The sequence below is a fragment of the Equus caballus genome, chromosome 28 (assembly GCF_041296265.1).
Source record: "Equus caballus isolate H_3958 breed thoroughbred chromosome 28, TB-T2T, whole genome shotgun sequence".
Taxonomy (NCBI): Eukaryota; Metazoa; Chordata; class Mammalia; order Perissodactyla; family Equidae; genus Equus; species Equus caballus.
The window spans coordinates 47,116,426-47,134,698 of record NC_091711.1 but is presented as its reverse complement, the minus strand read 5'-3'; the positions used below and the strand labels follow the sequence as shown (position 1 = coordinate 47,134,698).

At 37.7% G+C, this 18,273-nt stretch overlaps 1 protein-coding gene across 3 annotated transcripts in view; it reads right to left on the bottom strand.

Annotated features, from left to right (window-relative positions):
* The window catches only part of ATXN10 (ataxin 10), a 189,936-nt gene that overhangs the window by 102,562 nt on the left and 69,101 nt on the right, over positions 1-18,273 (bottom strand). For all 3 annotated transcript variants that reach the window (XR_011433567.1, XR_011433568.1, XM_023631242.2), the window contains exons 7-9: positions 11,052-11,217; positions 4,282-4,390; positions 2,659-2,828 (exon numbers count right to left, since the gene is read on the bottom strand). Coding sequence is in view for 1 of the 3 variants with exons in the window: in XM_023631242.2 (XP_023487010.1) it covers positions 2,659-2,828; positions 4,282-4,390; positions 11,052-11,217 (445 nt within the window). In the remaining 2 variants the exon portion in view is untranslated. The remainder of the gene's footprint in view (positions 1-2,658; positions 2,829-4,281; positions 4,391-11,051; positions 11,218-18,273) is intronic.

The window sequence follows — 18,273 nt, the reverse complement described above, 5'->3', positions numbered from 1 at the left end:
TTTGTGCCCCTCAAGAAAGGCAGTCTTAGTCATTAAAAAAGTAAAGTGTTTTCTTCTCTATCAATTTTCTCTTAGAAAAATCAGTCCGGTAACTTTCCAAGGATGGGATTAGTAATCTTCCACTCACACCTGCCTGAAGATGAGGAGTCGTCGAAATGGTATATATGAATAATAAAAGAGCAAGTTATCTGGCATTTGTTCTGTGCCACGTCCCACAGGATTTATTCCAGTTATCAACCTCTCTCCAAGTACACTGACTCTTTACACTGTCATCTCTATTAAGTTAAGCTCATTCAGTACAATTTTTGCATTTTACTTTGGATATTGTATCTTTCAGTACTAGCATTTCCACTTGGTTCCTTTTTTTAGAGTTTCTATTTCTCTGCTGAGATATGCTATCTTTTCATTCATCAGAAGCATATTTTCCTTTACATTCTTGAGTATAATTATAACTACTTTAAAATCCTTGTCTGCCAAACTCAACATGTGTGTCACTGCACAGTTAGTCTCTGTTGATTATCTTTTTTCTCTTGAGAATGGGTCATATTTTCCTGTGTTTCAAGTAAGTTTGGCTTGTATCCTGGACAATGTAAATGCTATGCTGTGGAAACTCTGCATTCTGTTATATTCCTCTAAAGAATGTTGATATTTTTGTTTTAGCAGGCAATTATACTGCTTGAACTTAAACTGTAAATTCTAGGGTGGCAGCTCAAATCTCAGTACAATTATTTTAACCATCACTTAGCTGTTCAAAGCCTGCCCCCTGCATGCGTGATGTGGACATCAGTAGGGATTTAGGTAAGTGGCACACAGAATTTGGGGCTTGCTTTCTCCTTTCCAGGATTCCCTCTCTCACTTTCCAATAGCTGTGGCTGCTCCAAACTGTTCTTTGATTCTTTAAGCTAAAAGGACTGCAGATTTTCAATCAATGTTAACTGTCCTGCATGGCACACAGTGTGCAATTCCCTTCTTCCAAGTGTTGATTCGACTCCAAAATCTGCCTGTTTGTGTCAAATTTGAGTGTCTTCACATAGCTGTCTTTTGTTCAGAGTTTATAATTATTATTTGTAGGAAGATCAGTCCAAAAATAGCTTACAGAGCCATTAATACAAGCAGAACCTATACAACCTATTTTTTTTCCCAATTTTTTACTCTTTCTTACAATGTTATGGGTCATGAATTCAGAAAGGGCTTTGCAGGGCAGGCTGTCCCTGATTCATGTGGCATTAGCCGAGCAACTAGGGAACTGAGCTTAGAACTAAGGAACTGAGAAACTATCTAAAGAACTTCCAAGATGGCTTCTGGCTCACATCTGGTGCCTTGGTTTCTTAAACTAGTCTCTCTCTCCTCACCACATCACATCCTCCAAGGCTTCTTCACGTGAACATGGCAATTCATGGCATGGTGATCTCACCTGCACTTCTACATGGCAACTGGCTTCTAAGAGGCTGGAAATAGAATCTGCCAGACCAGTCAAGGGCTCTGTCAAAAATGGTACAGGATCACTCCCACCATATTTTATAATTCAAAGCAGTCACAGGGCTTTAGTCATCCAGATTCAAGAGGACGGAGAGATAAATGCCAAACCATAATGGGGGTGGGGTTGGCAAAGTCATACTGCAGGAATACATGCAGGATGACAGATATTTTGTAGTCATCCTGGAAAACTATATTCTGCCACACATATATTCAATATATGATGAAGCAAAACAAATGCCATCCAAAGTAAAACTCTAAGAAGATAGGGGCAGGCTAGTTTAATGTGAATTATGTAGTCCAATTCTCCTGCCATCCTTTTTATCGCCCTTCCACATTATCAATATAATTACCTCTAAGCTAATTCAGCACAAAAGAGGTTTCTAATGGCAGTCTATTGAGTTTCCAAAGATTTAATACTTAAATATTCATTTCAAAATTTCAATGGGGCCAGCCTGGTGGTGCAGTGGTTAGGTTCGAACGTTCCGCTTCTTGGTGGCCCCGGGTTCACCAGTTTGGATCCCGGGTATAAACATGGCACCGCAGGGCACGCCATGCTGTGGTAGGTGTCCCACATATAAAATAGAGGAAGATGGGCATGGATGTTACCTCAGGGCCAGCCTTCCTCAGATAAAAGAGGAGGATTGGCAGTAGTTAGCTCAGGGCTAATCTTCCTCAAAAAAAAAAAAAAAAATTTCAAGATACCTAGAAGAAAACACTTAGGATGCTATCATCCATAAATGTAGGGCACAGATGTAAGGTTTGTTTGTTTTTTCTTAAGATAATGGTCAATAATAATTACCGTTATTAAGTGTCTACTATTTGTTTGAAAATTTCTAGGCTCTTTAAACATCTGTTTTTATTGACTGACTGTTCTTTACATGATATAAGAGCATGTTTAAAGCACAGGTTAGGACAAGTATTGATAATTTATAAGAAGAGAGACTGCCTCAAACACACTAATGACGAATACAAAGCAAAATTAGAAAAATACAAACCTTAATACAAACAAATATTACATATTACGTTTATCTGTGGGAATATATACATATACATATATCTCAAGCTACTTTCTAAGCACCTCAAGCTTTGATTGCAAAAAAGTAAATGTATTCTAAATTCTAAATATTGTATCCTAAATGAAGCTATATATGTATGATACATACTAAGAAATAATCTTACCTTGTCCTGGTTATCTTTATTCTTGTAACACAGATTTCCAATCAGACGAATGAGATGAGACTTAAACCCCTCGGCCACATTTGAGACATCACCTTCTGCTTTTATGCAACCACAGGTACTAAAGACGTTTGTGGTATCACGGCCAGCTACATGAATCAGTCGTAAAAGATCTATAACAACAAGAATAAACTTCATATTCCATACAAAAATTTTCAGTATTTTGTACTAGTTTTCCACCAACAAATCTAATTCATTTTAATGGATTAAAATAAAATAAAGGTAGAATACTGAAAGTTTTCTTTAAATAATAATTAGAAGGCTCTTATGCTTTTTCTTTAAAATTTTTCATGATTCTGGTTTTGGGGAGATAAGCCATATTGATTATCCCAACATGGACTTTCTATTTACCCACAAAGAAAAGTTAGCTAAAAATTTTCCACCATCTTTCTTAGAAAAAGGTTTCCAATTCCAACTTCTCTATGAAGGAACTCATGTGATGACTATAGTCAGCTAAGTCTAAAATAAACACCTATCCGTCATGAGCCATACGACAGAAACCAAAAAGCATGTTGACTTTTTCTCATTGTCTTGATGATCAGAAGGCAGCATGTGTTCTCCATAGATCTGTTTTTGCTACATTCAGAAGAAACAACTTAATGTTGTTATACTCTATGAAATGCCTCCAGGCAGCCTATGAAAACAGACAATCTTCCAGAAGTCGTATTTAAATGTTTCCCATTATCCCATTTAACCCTCTCAACAAACCTATCAAGGGCAGATATCACTTTCCCAATTTTGTCTCGAATAAACCAGGCTCAGAGAAGTTAGTAATTTGGCAGTTGGGATGACAACCCATGTCTGCCTTGGCTCCAAATGCAGGCTTTTTGCACAATGATTCAGTTTCCCAGGATTGCGATGTTTTATTTTAATTATCACTAAAAGCACTGCATTCAAAATAAAACACTGATATGAGATTCTAAACATCTTGCACAGCTCGTTCATCTACCCATCTAGATACAAATCCATCTTTCTTAGCATATGGGTCTCCAGAATAAATATAATCTTTTTTAAAGAAAAAATAGCCAACAGTGAGCAGCAACACCATGAGCATGGCTAGCCACAAGCAAAGGGTTCGACTCGAATTATTTTGCAAACAGCTTTTTAGCAAATGTTTCAAACAATGGCTTCTTGTTTAAAACAGTTTTCTTGTAAGACTCGAAACCATAATTACTATGCGTAAGGCATTATTCTTGATGCCCCATAAACGTAATTAGGAAAAATTTACTAACAAATTCGGTAATACTATAGTAATATAAAAATCAGCATTATCATCATCATAAGCCCCCCATCACCAACACAACCACTACTGATGAAACATCCACTATGGACACTCTGTGTAACAGGCATTAGCATTCTCATCTACTCATCAGGCATCCTGAGTTAAACAGCAGAGAAGTGGGAAAAGCTTGAGCTGTTCCCAAAATACCATGATTCCTGACAAGAAAAAATATTCAAAAAAATATCTTAATACACCGAAAATTAAAGATGTGTGTTTAGACTTATATTACAGTACAAGTCAAAGATTTCTTAATTAAAAATAATAACATGTTATATTTCACTCACCAATCACCCTTTCCAGCAAGCCAGGAAAAACCTGTAGATAGCCAAGCAGATCTGTATTAGCAGTCATTTCACACAGGACATCGAGAAGCCTAATTGTAGCCAGTGCCTCCTGAAAAGAAAAGACAACATAAATACTAAAGAGTCAGTTCTTGTAACACATCTAAAGAGAGAACGAAACTATCAAGAACAAAAACAGAAGTATTAAATATGCACATGCACAATCATTTTCACTAACAGCAGACATCTGCCATCAAGAATGCAAGATTACGTGTCATTATGTGTCTTCTTGGAGTGAAGAGCCAGAAAAGTTCTTGCTCAAGCAAAAATACCTTCCAACAGTGGAATAAATGTTCAAAATTACTAGCTACGTACATAACATTTATGCAAATACTTTCTTTTTAAAGCCTTCCCAGCAAGCAAGTTCTACTTTAAAGATACAAATATCCCATGAACTACATTAATTTCTTGTCCACAGGAATTCTGTAAAATGCTGTGGTTGAAAGAACTCTGGCTGCAAGAACTTGCATTATTTCCAGATAAATACAAACTTACATGCAGTATCTTGGTAGGCTGGAAAAGATAATATTAATTTGAAAATGTTAGTTCACATAACTACTAAATAGTTTACCATCAAACAGACTACATGATCAAGAAACTACACAGCATTAAGTAATCTAAATAAAATTTTAAAATTCAATTTTTGTACAGATTTTGAACCTCATTTTTAAAGTACAGATTATTTGACACAATGTGGCAGATGCTATAAATTTAGGCCATAAGGATAACATTCTTCAAAAGAAAGATAAATTACTTTCTTTGGTTAATTCTAGACGTGCATTTATTGTTATCTAATTAAAAGACTTAAAGGTAATATTTTAACATAGCATTCTAAAATCTCGAATAAACAGCAAGAAACAACATACATTTAATGCCTTGTATCTTTAATTTTATTTAATAGTTTTCACTTGCTTGTTAAAAAGTTAGGGGCAAATATCTACATTAGGAGTCTGAAATTAGTACCATGACTAAAAGACTCTTGAGCAAATCCATTAACTTTGCAAGGCTTCAGCGTCCTCCTTTGTTAAATGGGTAGTTGCCCAGACTGTCATCTCTGGATACCATTTCTCCTTCAAGAAATGGCTGGTTGGTTCTAGGTCTGAGGCAGGGCACATACAAGATGATCCTGGACATCTTGTCATACGAGATAGGAAGGAAGCTATCAGAGACTACCAGGGTCACGTCAGAAGGAATCAAGCAACCTGAAGAGGCTCCCACTGGCCAGCAACGGAACACGAGAGCTTTAGGAAGAACTACAGCTAAAAGGGGCTGAAAGCAAAGCTAGTGGTTTTAAAGTCGCAACTTCATAATGATGATTAAATCAAAACAAAACAACTCACTCATCATCTTCGGATGATATCACAAAACTGAGTCATTACTTTAAAGATTGGTAATGGCGGGGGAGGGAGATCAAGCATTCATTCTGCTTTTCTTAATCACAATGTACCTTGTATAACCTAATAGTTGATTAGGACAAGTTTCTCTCTATAAAATATTCCAGCTAATAAATGAAAAATGAATGATAGAGTCAAAATACCAACATTTTGCAATCCCTAAAGAATTAATGGATTTAGGTAATAACCATTAACAAGTGGTAACATCAAAAAAACCAGACAACCAGACATTAAGTGTCTCTTGATAAAAGTACATATATAAGAATTTAATATATGATATACATAGCATTAAAGTTAATGAAAAGGATGCGATTATTCAGTAAATGATATTAATACAATAATTAACAGCTAACATTTAGGGAACATTAAGCTATGTACCAGTCAGTATACTAAATGCTTGTATTAAAATACAATTCAGGGGCCTGCCCAGTAGTGTAGCAGTTAAGTTTGCGTGCTCCACTTTGGCGGCCCAGGGTTGGTGGGTTCGGATACTGGGCACAAACCTACACACTGCTCATCAAGCCATGCTGTGGCGGTGTCCCACATACAAAACAGAGACAGACCGGCACAGATGTTGGCTCAGGGACAATCTTCCTCAAGCAAAAGAAAGAGGAAGATTGACAGCAGATGTTAGGTCAGGGACAATCTTCCTCACCAAAAAGAAATAAACAAATAAATTCATTTTACAGGTAAAGAAACGGGGGCACAGAATGGGTAAGCAAATTTTCCAAGATCATATACTAACAGAAGAAATCAAGATTCGAACACAAGCAGTCTTCCTCCAAAGATTATATAATCTCGGATAGTCAAAAGACATAAATAATTCATTTGGATCTAACCTTCACTCCTTACTCAAAAATAAATTCTAGGTTAATCAAAAATGTGGACAAAGGACGGAAAGAAGTAGAAGATACAGGTGCATATTTCTACAATCTAAGTGGAGGTTTTATTAAATATGTTAAAAAAAATTAAGAAGCCATAAGGATAAAATTGATAAGCTTAACTAGCTTAAAAACAGACAAAAAATTTCTAAAAGGCTAAGAATACTATGAATAAATTCAACAAAAAATTAACTGTGGCAGAAAAACTTTCCCATATATATGACAAAAAGATTAATTTTCTGAAGATGCTCATTAATAGAGTATTTTAAAAGGTAATCTAATATGGAAAACAAATTAACATACTGGCCACTAAAAAAAGTTAAAGACAAACAGTATTTAAATCAGATTAGTGGAGGGTTGCAGACCCATACTCTCTTGGTGTGTCACTTAGAAGTATCTCCAAAAGTCTTAAATAAACATACTCTGACTCAGCAATTTATCTTGGAGGAATTTATACTACCAGACTTGATTGTCCAAAATTGCAAAGACATCTGTACAAGGATATTCACTGTAGCATTATTTGTGAATGTTTTTAAAAAACCAAAGCTGGAAGCAACTGCTATGTATATCTATAGAGAATAAACGAAAAAAATTCTGAAGCATCTACATAGTGAAACACTGTTCAGCTATTAAAAAGAATGAGATGACTATACATACATGTGTTAAAGTGGAAAGATGTACAAGATACATTGGAGTAAGTGAGAAAAGGAAGTTGAAGAATAGAGTATATAGTATTTTTTTCAAAAAAGGAAACAAAAATGTATAGGTGTAAATATACAAAAAAACCTTTGGAAGGAAAAGAAAAAAGTATATGCTGATATATCGATAGAAAATAGATGGAGGCTGGGCAAAAAGAGGACTTCCTAACTTTTTGTTTCATTTACTTTGGCTTAAAGTATTATTTTTACAACAAAGCAAGTATTATTTGCACAATACAAAAATTTAATCCCTTATCAGTATGTGGAATAAAAGAATACTCTTTAACTTATTGCACAAATATTTATTAAATACCTACTATATACTAGATACAACTTAAGTTAGAGAGGCAAGGAGTAAAACAGAATAAAAAACCCACAACCCGTGGACAATTCTCATAATATGTGGATACAAGAAAATACAAAGCAAACAAAATTCCTTAACTTTCAGAAGAAAGGCAAGGCTCACCCCAAGTGACAAGACTGAGACTCAAAGCTGAACGAAATCTTAAATCTTAACACAGCAGCATACTAGAACTGACAAAAATTTATCAAAAGCTGGAACAAGAACTCAAAAACAACCCAAAAGACAGAAACATGTACGCCCACACAAGAACCTGAGACTTATATTAAGGAGCACATGAATTAAATCTCAGGATTTTAAAGTTAATCAATTATAGAAATTAAAAAATAGATGTTACAAAAACAACTATTTTCATTCTGATTTTTCGGTCACAGCCTTATGAGAACTGTGTTGGATATCTTGTCCTAAAAATATCACAAATGAGTAAATGCAGTGGTTTGCTGATAAACTGGCTGTGGGGAGCAGGGAGGAGGAGACAGGAGTGAAAAGCCCTGGTGTGCAGCATTTGCTGATTTCCATGGTATAAATACTTCCACCAGAGCTGATTTCAAGCTACCAAGAGTTTAAGAAGCAGCTCGCAGATTTCTGAATAGGTCACAACTGACTGTCAGAAGCTGGGACAGGCCGGTCCAGTCCATCGCCGGGCACATGGATAGTTAAATATTGAGCTAAGAGGTTTTCTCAAAAACTACTGCAGGTTTTTTTTTCCTAACTTCAAGGGTAACACATACATATTAATATGTACAAGTCATGAGTGTCTAGATCAGTGACTTTTCAAAAAGTGAACTATTTGGGCTTTTCAAAAGAAACCATCTAATTTTCCATCTATTGATATATAATAATTTCTCCCACCTTAGAAAAAAAACTTTTTGAAGGAAAAATAGAAATTTTCCTAAATATAAAAAGTTACATCAGATAACTTCTTAATACAATATTGAAATCATCTATACTATAAATATATGTGCCTTGAAAAAGTTTAAAGTTGTGATTTAACAAGTATTAAGTTTTACTTCCTTTTCTCTGTCTCCTAGACAATTCATTTTTAAAACTTTTTTGAAGCACAGCTCACTGCTCCTCCTGCTGGAAACAGAGGCAAATCTATCTCCAGAAAGGAGAGGAGCCCGTGAGGGAAGAGCTTCCCCTCCTCTATCACAGCAATAAAAACTAAAATTCTGGCCTGATCAGTGAGACCTAACGCAGTCTTTATGACACAGCACAGAAAATCAGTAACAGAGTAACCTTGAAAAAAAAGCAAATTCACAAAGAAGGAAATACACTTTCATGGTAGAACAGTCATAACGACGTACGTTCACAGGATCACACACAGCTCTCTAGCAAACGCTACAGATCAGTGTCCACATTCCCCACCTTCTCATCTGGAGACCGCGGGCGGTCCTGTCAAAGGGCAACTCCTCTCGCCTATTCCCACCTATCTGCCAAAGAGAGTCCCTCTACTTATCATTCCTATCAGCATAGAGACGACTTCTCTATTATGTTTTCGAACATGTTTAAATCAACTTTACTGAGGTATAATTTACATGCAATAAAATGCACCCATCTTAAGTGGACAATACAGAGGAGTGTCGATGTACACAGCCATGTGTAACATTTCTATTTCCCAAAATGTTCCTTCATGTCCCTCTGCAATCAATTCTACCCCTCCACCCCCAGCCCCAGGTGACAACGGATCTACTTTGTTATTATTGATAAGTTTTGCCTGCTATACAATTTCACAGAGATGGAATCATACAGTATGTTCTCTGTCTGGCTACTTTCGCTCAGTACGTTTAAGATTCATCTTTGTCATTGTATCAGATGTGCATTCCTTTTTACTGCTGAGTAGTATTCCAGAGAAAGAAGAATTCTAACTTTAAGACAGAAGAAGGAATAGACAAAAATAAAGAGAATTTCTTAAGAGAAGGAGGGCAATAGAATGAATGCAAGCTAGCTTTCAACCCCTTAGTAAAGAAAAGACCTAAGTGATTTAGAGTAGGCTGGAGGAATAAAAAAAATACTTAAGGTGCTAACCAGGATGGTGTATGATTGGGAATCTCCTATAAGGACAGAAGAAAAAAACTCTCTGGAAGGCAATTTAGAAATATGTACCAAAACCTTCAAATTGGCTATACTCTTATACTCAGCAATTTCACTTCTAAATTCTGGGTTAGTAACTATGGAAATGTACAAAGATGTAACTACAAAGACATATACTACAGCACCAATTATAATAAACAGAAATAAAAACAACCTAAATGTCCAACTACCGAGAGTGTGACAAATAAATTACGGTAAATTGTTTACTTAGAATGCTACAATGACATATTTTTATTTTACTTTATTTTTTTTGGTGAGGAAGATTGGCCCTGAGCTAACATCTGTGCCAATCTTGTTCCGTTTTTTTAATGTGGGACATTGCCACAGCATGGCTTGACAAGCGGTGGTAGGTCCATGCCTGGGATCTGAACCTGTGAACCCCAGGCCACCAAAGCAGAGTGCACAAACTTAACTACTACGCCACCAGGCTGGCCTCTACAATGGCATTTTTAAAAGACATTCACAATGTATTGTTTGTTTATTCCTTCAGCAAATATTCACTAAGTGCCTACTACGTACATAGTACTAAGAACATAACTGCCAAAACTTCTGCCCTCACAGAGCTTACATTCAGGAGAAGAAAAAACAGGAACTTATAAATGGATAGCATAAAATGATGTCATGTTTAATATACATATTTGTGCAAGTGTGTATGTATACATACATATATTTGATATTATCTGCCTAGAAAAATATACTAACTAGAATTTTTCTTTAAATCATTAACTCTGGATGGTAAGAATAAGGGCATTGTTTCCCCTTATCTTTATCTTTAACTGTTCTAAAATAAGGACACAGTCTTTGTCCATTCGGGCTGCTATAACAAAATATAGACTGAGTGGCTTATAAACAACAAACATTTATTTCTCACACTTCTGGAGGCTGGAAGTCTAAGATCAGGGCACCAGCATGGCGGGTTCTAGTGAAAGGCCTTTGCCAGGTTGCAGACGCCTGACTTCTCATTGTGTCCTCATATGGTGGAAGGTGAGAGGAATCTTTCTGGCACCTCTTTTATAAGTGTGCTAATCCTATTCATGAGAGCTCTGCCCTCATGACCTAATCACTTCCCAAAGGACCCAACTCCTAACACTATCACCTTGGGCATCAGGTTTTCAACATATAAATTTTGGAAAGGGGGTGCCACAAACATTCAGTCCGTAACAGATATGTTACTTATGTAATATTTTTTAAAGCATTTAAAAGAGAATTCCCATAGAGGACCTAGGTGAGTTAGAAAATCTCCTTGTTCTCTCTCTCACCGGAGATATGGAATCTGTCTTCTTACCTCATCATCAGCTTGCTGCTCAGAGGTCAATCTTAACACAACCTTGCACTGATCCACAAAAGTGCTTGCAATCAATTCAGCATGGCTCAGAAACACAGGGACGTCATCCTTGGTCAATGGCTCATCCCCCACTATTTTGGCTATTATAAGATCTAACAATGTAACCCTGTAAAACACAAAAGATTTTTACATGAATATTTAATATTGAAATTGTACAATGCTAAAAGTATTTAGAGACCATTTTAAGAAAATATTTTTACTTTTATTCCTTACTTTTCTAATGTCTAGCTAGGGAAAACATATTTCTTGTGAATAAAATTAATCTTCATCAATCACCTTTCTTTTGAAAATTCTGATTTCTTAGATGTGACTTGGCTACAGAAACAAGCACCTTTTATACCCATTACTTCGAGCATGGAAATAATTCAACGTTTCAGAAACGCAGTCAGATTACGTTTTACAACACATCCACAACAATAACAACAGCAAAGTTAAGTGGGCTCACATTTATTCACTACTTACAACTGAGCTAAGCATTTTACACACATTATCTCATTGAATCTACGCCAAAACTCCATCAGGCAGGCACTGCCATTAGCCTCACATTAAAGATGGGTAAACAGGGCTTAGTGAGGTTAATTTCCTTGCCCAGTGTCACACATACTGAGCTGCCACGTCAGGATTCAAGTACAGGATTCAATCTCTGACTCCTGGGCCAGGTGCTTTCCACTCATTTTACTGTCTTCCTTATGAAGGCTGGCTTTTGCACTTTGTTATTTTACTTTACAAAAACACAAATCTGAAGACCAAACCTATGCCATTTTCTACATAAATATTTAAATTATCACATAAATACCTCTATTCCATAACATCTTTCCTTCTCCCAAAAAAAACGAATCATACATAAGGCAATCTATCCAGCACAGAGCAAGTAGGACGTTTCTCAAATTACATTTTCACTTGGGATTATATGTGTAATTCTCATTTATTCCTATACCAGAAAGGTATGAATATCTAAACTGCTTACACCAAATGGGGGAAAATACACTTACATTAGGCATGAGCATTTGTTACCAAAAGAAAAACAGGAATCATTTACTGCTTCAGGTAAAAAGTAAAACTATACTTAACTCTTCCTGTATTTTGGCCAAATGATCGGAAAGTTCATCAGTCTGGAAAAATCACCCACAGATCTTAGCAATTTTAAAAACTCCTAAAACCTCAGATTTCTTCTAACAATTATTAATCCAAAATAAAACAAACAAATAATCCCCTCAATTGAGCATATTTAAAAACCACAGAGTTCAATATTAGGATTTTTTGTGTTCCCTTATTCACATACAATCTTTAAAGATGAGTAGGGTACTCTCGGGCCATAAAGCCAGGCTTTCCACTTTCCCCGTGCAGGATGACTTTCTGGGAATGCTAGGGAGGATGTCACCTATTAAGTGTGATTCAAAAGGAACCCAAATGTCTGTTCTAAAAATATTCCTTCTAAATTAGCATAATCTGGCAGTTATTACTGGCATAAGCCATGATCCCTGGCTTTACGGAATTCAGTACCTAGTGGACTATTACTCAAAACAGGATGAAGAGGAACGAGGTGGGTCCTAACTGGAGAAAGGACCAAACACCGGGGACAGGTCTTGAACAATGGGCAGATCCTGAAGGAGTCATGTGAGGGTGAGGACAGAAAACAGTCCAGAGGGTAGCGGCAATCAAGGCTGTCCAGCAGCAGCAGGGAAGCCCTGAGGTCCGAGGAAATTAACTGAGGGAAACCTGGGAGCTGGAGCTAAAGGTAACGTAAAAGCAGATTTTGCCTTCTTTACAAATTCTCCCAGAGGCAGTCCTCCCCTCAGACTTCTCCCTGGCTCACTGGATGCACCTCTATACTCTTATGTGATTATAAGACGGGAGAGCTAATGAGATGGATAGTGAGTGACTTTGAAGGAAAAAAGCGAAAAAATCAGAAATGAATCTTTAAAGTATAAAAATACAAACCAAGCTTGAATATTATCTGAGAATAAATTACACTTCATTAAATGATCCTGATATTACCTACCAATAAAAACTTTTAATGGCTCCCATGGCTAAGGAGTAGGTCCCAAAACTCTTTAGTTTGGTATAAGGGGCCCTCCCAGCCGGAGTCCTCACCTGACTCTCCAACTCCCTCTACTTCTAGCCACCATCAAACACTACCCTTTCCATAAAATAAAGGAATCACACATAGGACACATAATTCAAGTAGGAATTTTTTTTCCAAAATCATTTATTTTAATTGTACATTACATTTGCTATCCCATTCTATGCCAAAAGACATACGTATTCTGAAATGTACCACGTGGTCACAGAAACTAGGATATAATGCGGACTGTCTCACTTCTTTCTACTGTGGGGGAACCACACTAAATACTTCCTTGAAAACATAACAGGATACAAGCGGTCTGACAAATGCTATTCAGTCATTGATTTATTCACTCAGGGATGAAGGATGCAAAAGCAAGAAAGACCCAGACAAAGAGGTCAGAGACTAGCTGTCTAAAATCATTACACATCAGTGTGAAAAGTCTCGCTTCCTTTAACCCAGAAATCATCACTCGGGCTGCCTCAGGCTCACACACACACTCCTCAATTCAGAGTCAAGCTTCTATATTTTCTCAATTTCTGGCTGGCATCTGCATTCTATTTCTAATTCACTTCTGATTAAACAGTTACATACTCTGTCCTCAAGATTATAATTCCTATTTCCTAAGAAAACAGACAGCAATGTACATAAGGATTTTAGGGGAAAACTCTATAGCACAATTTATAAGTTATCCTTAAATTGATGCAGGCTACAATTTTAAAAGTCATTCTTGAAATTGTGGTTTTTATGCACAATGGAATACTACTCAGCCATAAGAAATGATAAATGCAGCCATTTGTGACAACATGGATGGATCTTGAGGGTATTATGCTAAGAGAAATAAATCAGAGGGAGAAAGTAAAATATCATTATGATCTCACTTATAAGTAGAAGATAAAAACAATGACAAACACACACACAGAAACAGAGATTGGATGGTGGTTACCAGAAGGGAAGGGGAGAAGGCAGAGCAAAAAGGGGTGACTAGGCACATGTGTGTGGTGATGGATGGTAATTAGTCTTTGGGTGGTGAACATGATGTAATCTACACTGAAATCGAAATACATAATGATGTATACCTGAAATTTACATAATGTTATAAACCAACATTATCTCAATAAGAAAAATTTTTTTTAAAAAGTCATTCTTGCATCATCCCGAAATGGCTAAGTTTTTAATGAGAGGACTGAGTTAGGGGCAAAGAAGGAGGGGGGAAAGAGCGAGCAAGTCAGTTTTAGGAGCATTCCAGGACAGGAAATAATACTCTGTAATTCTGGAAATAAAATATCTGTAATTCAAATTCAAGGACTGACATCTCCAACAAATTTTGAATTTACATTTGAACTATTCCACGTGTAGAATAATTTGTTGAATGGCATGCTACAAAGACCAATAATTTTATTAACCTGGACAACAAGCTAACCAAGATATAGGCAAACAGTTGTTGCTGAATTAATCTCATTCACCCCTTAATAAATTACAGATATAAGAAGTTAGCATGTTGGAGGGAAAAAGGTCATCAATTTTGGCATCAGACAGAGTTCAAATACCACCCCAGCTACCTTTGTAACCCAGAGAAAATACCTTAACCTAAAAAGCCTCAGATCCCCGATGTGAAAAATGCCAAGAATAATACCTATTTCACAGGATCTTGAGAATTAAATGACAATGGCTATATGTTGCCTTTCATACATAATAATGATGCTACCTGGAGGAAAAAGTCCAGGTCATCAGAGGAGTGGCAGTAACAGTAATAGCAGCAGATGCATGGAAGCAGAAACAGCAGATCACATTTACTGAGTGATAATGACATGCCAGGCATGGGGAGCTTTATATACATTTCAATTAGTTATCACAACAATTTCATGGGGTGGCTACTATTATTTTGCCGATTTTACAGATGAAACAGTTTCAAAAGGTTAGGTAACTTATCCAAAGTAGTGAGTGGCACACTAGCCTCTGGTTTTAATTACTATGCTATAAAGATTATAAATCTGAAAAGTACGAAAGCTGTTTTCCAAGAGCAGCTAGTTTAACTTAATATTATCCAATTCACTGGGAAAGGAGACCAGCAAATTGTATAAATGCAGGCTCTCATTTCTGCTGAATCATACAATGTGAACTGATTTTGACTGCATCCAAAATTTTCTCACCAAGTAATCTGCCCAAATAAACTACCAGGATGAAGGAGCCAATTAATTGTGACAATTGAAAGAACTAGCACAAGAAAAGAGCTTCAGGGGCTGGCCCAGTGGCATAGCGGTTAAGTTTGCATGCTCCACTTCGGCAGCCTGGGGTTCACAGGTTCAGATCCTGGGCGTGGACCTAGCACCACTCATCAAGCCACACTGTGGTAGCATCCCACATAAAATAAAGGAAGATTGGCATGAATGTTAGTTCAGCAAAGATGTTCCTCAAACAAAAAGAGAAAGATCGGCAACAGATGTTAGCTCAGGGCCAATCTTCCTCACACACACACACAAAGAAAGAAAAGAGCTTCAGAATTTACACAGCACCTTCTCTCCTTCCCCACCCCAACTAAGAGCAGGGACTGCGGTCTCACTGTTCACCGTTATGCCCCAGGGACCACCAGTAGGTCCTTAATGAATACAGTATTTATTTTACTGACTGATCCTCAAACATTTTTTAATCTAATTGCCCCCAACCCAATTGGTTATTCTATTTCAGGAGGTTGGGGCCATAGCCCAGGCATTCCACGGGTGATTCTGATGCGTGTTACCAACTGAGAAGCAACAGTGTCTCCCCAGAGTTCTCCAGTGAAGTTCCTTATCTGAACCATAGAACAGAAAACGTTTTGAGCGACTGTCTTCTCAGTTCTCACAAGGAAAGCACATAGCTCCATTCCAGATGCACAGGAAAGAAGTTAATTCATTACATACCCCTGTTGAGAAAAACTCTAATCTTTTCAATCCTATTAATCTGCAACATACAACTCTGAACACAGAATTATCCATTATTGCCCAAAGGGAGTCATAGGGAACCCAAGAGCCTCTACCTCACTGCAGAACTCTGTGCTCTTCTGCCGAGACCCAGGTCCCCTCCTCCGCCCACCTTCCCCGCTCACCACATGGCAGCACACACACCATCAGCACTTTAACTCATCAGGCCCTTCATCCAACTGTTAAGGTCAGTCACACAAAAAGCTCAGAGCTCCCAGGTCATCCCTCGACCACAGGACTCTCAATCCCAGAGGCCTCTGTGAGTTCAGCATGCACCGCCACCTGGCAGAGGTTCTATTTACTTCTTAGTCTTGTATCCCTCTCACCACCAGAACACAAGCTCTCTGAGGGCATGGATTTCTGTCTAGTGTATTGAGAAGGCACTCAATACATAATTGCTGAATGAACCAAAAACTTCCGTCACCAAAACAAAGCCTAACCCTGGCCTTCCCGCCAGTGTTCTCTCACTGCTCTTATTCCAGCCAAACTGGACTTCCCTATGTTCTCCAAAACACACCCAAAGATTCCTTAATCTGTGCTTGCCAGTGCTGTTCTTTCAACTAGAAAATGCCCACACTCTCTTCTTAACATGTGCTAGCAAAATCCTGCCTACCCCGCAGGCTCATCAAACTCTACCTCTTCCATAAAGTCTTTACTTACTCCAAGGCCACAAGTGATAGCTCCTTCTTCCCTCCCACCCCACGTCCCAGAAGCTCTGTATTTGTTCGTCTCCTGTGACATCTACCAAACGTGTTTTGTGTTACAGTCATTAATACCCTTATTTTACCTCTTCTTACTGGGGTTCTCTGGGGAAGTTCACAGAAAGGCTGCAGCATCCTCGAGAGGGTACTGTGTCTAACTGACCTCAGCATCCCCCTAGAGAACATGGGACTGTGCCCTGTTCAGAGCAAAGTGTCAAAAATTACTCACTGAGGGGCTGGCCCCGTGGCCGAGCGGTTAAGTTTGCGCGCTCCGCTGTAGGCGGCCCAGTGTTTCGTTGGTTCGAATCCTGGGCGCGGACATGACACTGCTCATCAAACCACGCTGAGGCAGCGTCCCACATGCCACAACTAAAAGGACCCACAACAAAGAATATACAACTATGTACCGGGGGGCTTTGGGGAGAAAAAGGAAAAAATAAAATCTTAAAAAAAAAAAAAAAACTTACTCGCTGAAATGAAGCAAAACAAAGAAATGCCGCTATAACAAACCACAGAGGGGTAAGAAGCGTTTGTTGCCTCTGCTTTTCCCCTCTGTAGAGCACTGTGCCTTTCTGCATTTAGGCCCCATTTCCTTTAATCCTAAGTGGTCAAGCGTATCAAAAAATGTGCTGGTATAACTGCTTCCATGTGTGTACATGTACAATTTAGAGGGCACAAGAAACAAAAGTATAAATCTTGAGCCAGAATATTTTCAGTTGTTATTTCTTGAAGACAAAGTTTGCTGCAACTGGAAATCTGGCTGAGGCCAATTACCAGGTGAAACATGAACTACAAAGACCGATCTCCAGTAAAATCTGTCTCCCAATGAAACTGAGGGCTTAGATCATCATTCATTTCTTCATTCGTTAAACTAACATTTGTTGACTGATCATGACATCCAGAACACCATGCTTGACATGACATCAATATCAGAGAAATATACCGGTCAACGGACATTCAGGAGAAATAAACAACCAGATGAAACAGAATAACGCTTTCTCTTCTTAAAGGCATTCAATTGGTATGCCCCTGCTGTTGGGTATTTCAAGTTTTTTACGTATAATACAAATGCTATCTCACCCTAATGGCCTTCAGCTGTAGGTGGCACAGTGCAGTGGTATCAGCAGTGACTCTGGAGCCAGGCTGCCTGGACTACATCCTGGCTCTGTCATCTCCTAGCTTTGTGACCTTGGGCAAGCTACTTAAGCTCTCTTTCTCAGTTTACAGATCTAGAATGTAGGGACAATAAGAGTACGGATTTCCTAGGGTTGATATGATGACTGATTTACTATTTGTAAAGTGCTTAGAACAGTGCCTGACATATAACAAAAGCTGTGCACATGTCTGTTAAAGAAAACATTTTACATGTTTTCACTGGTAACATATTCATAGTAAAAGCAACTAATTACCACAGCATAAAATGTAGAGCAGAGGTG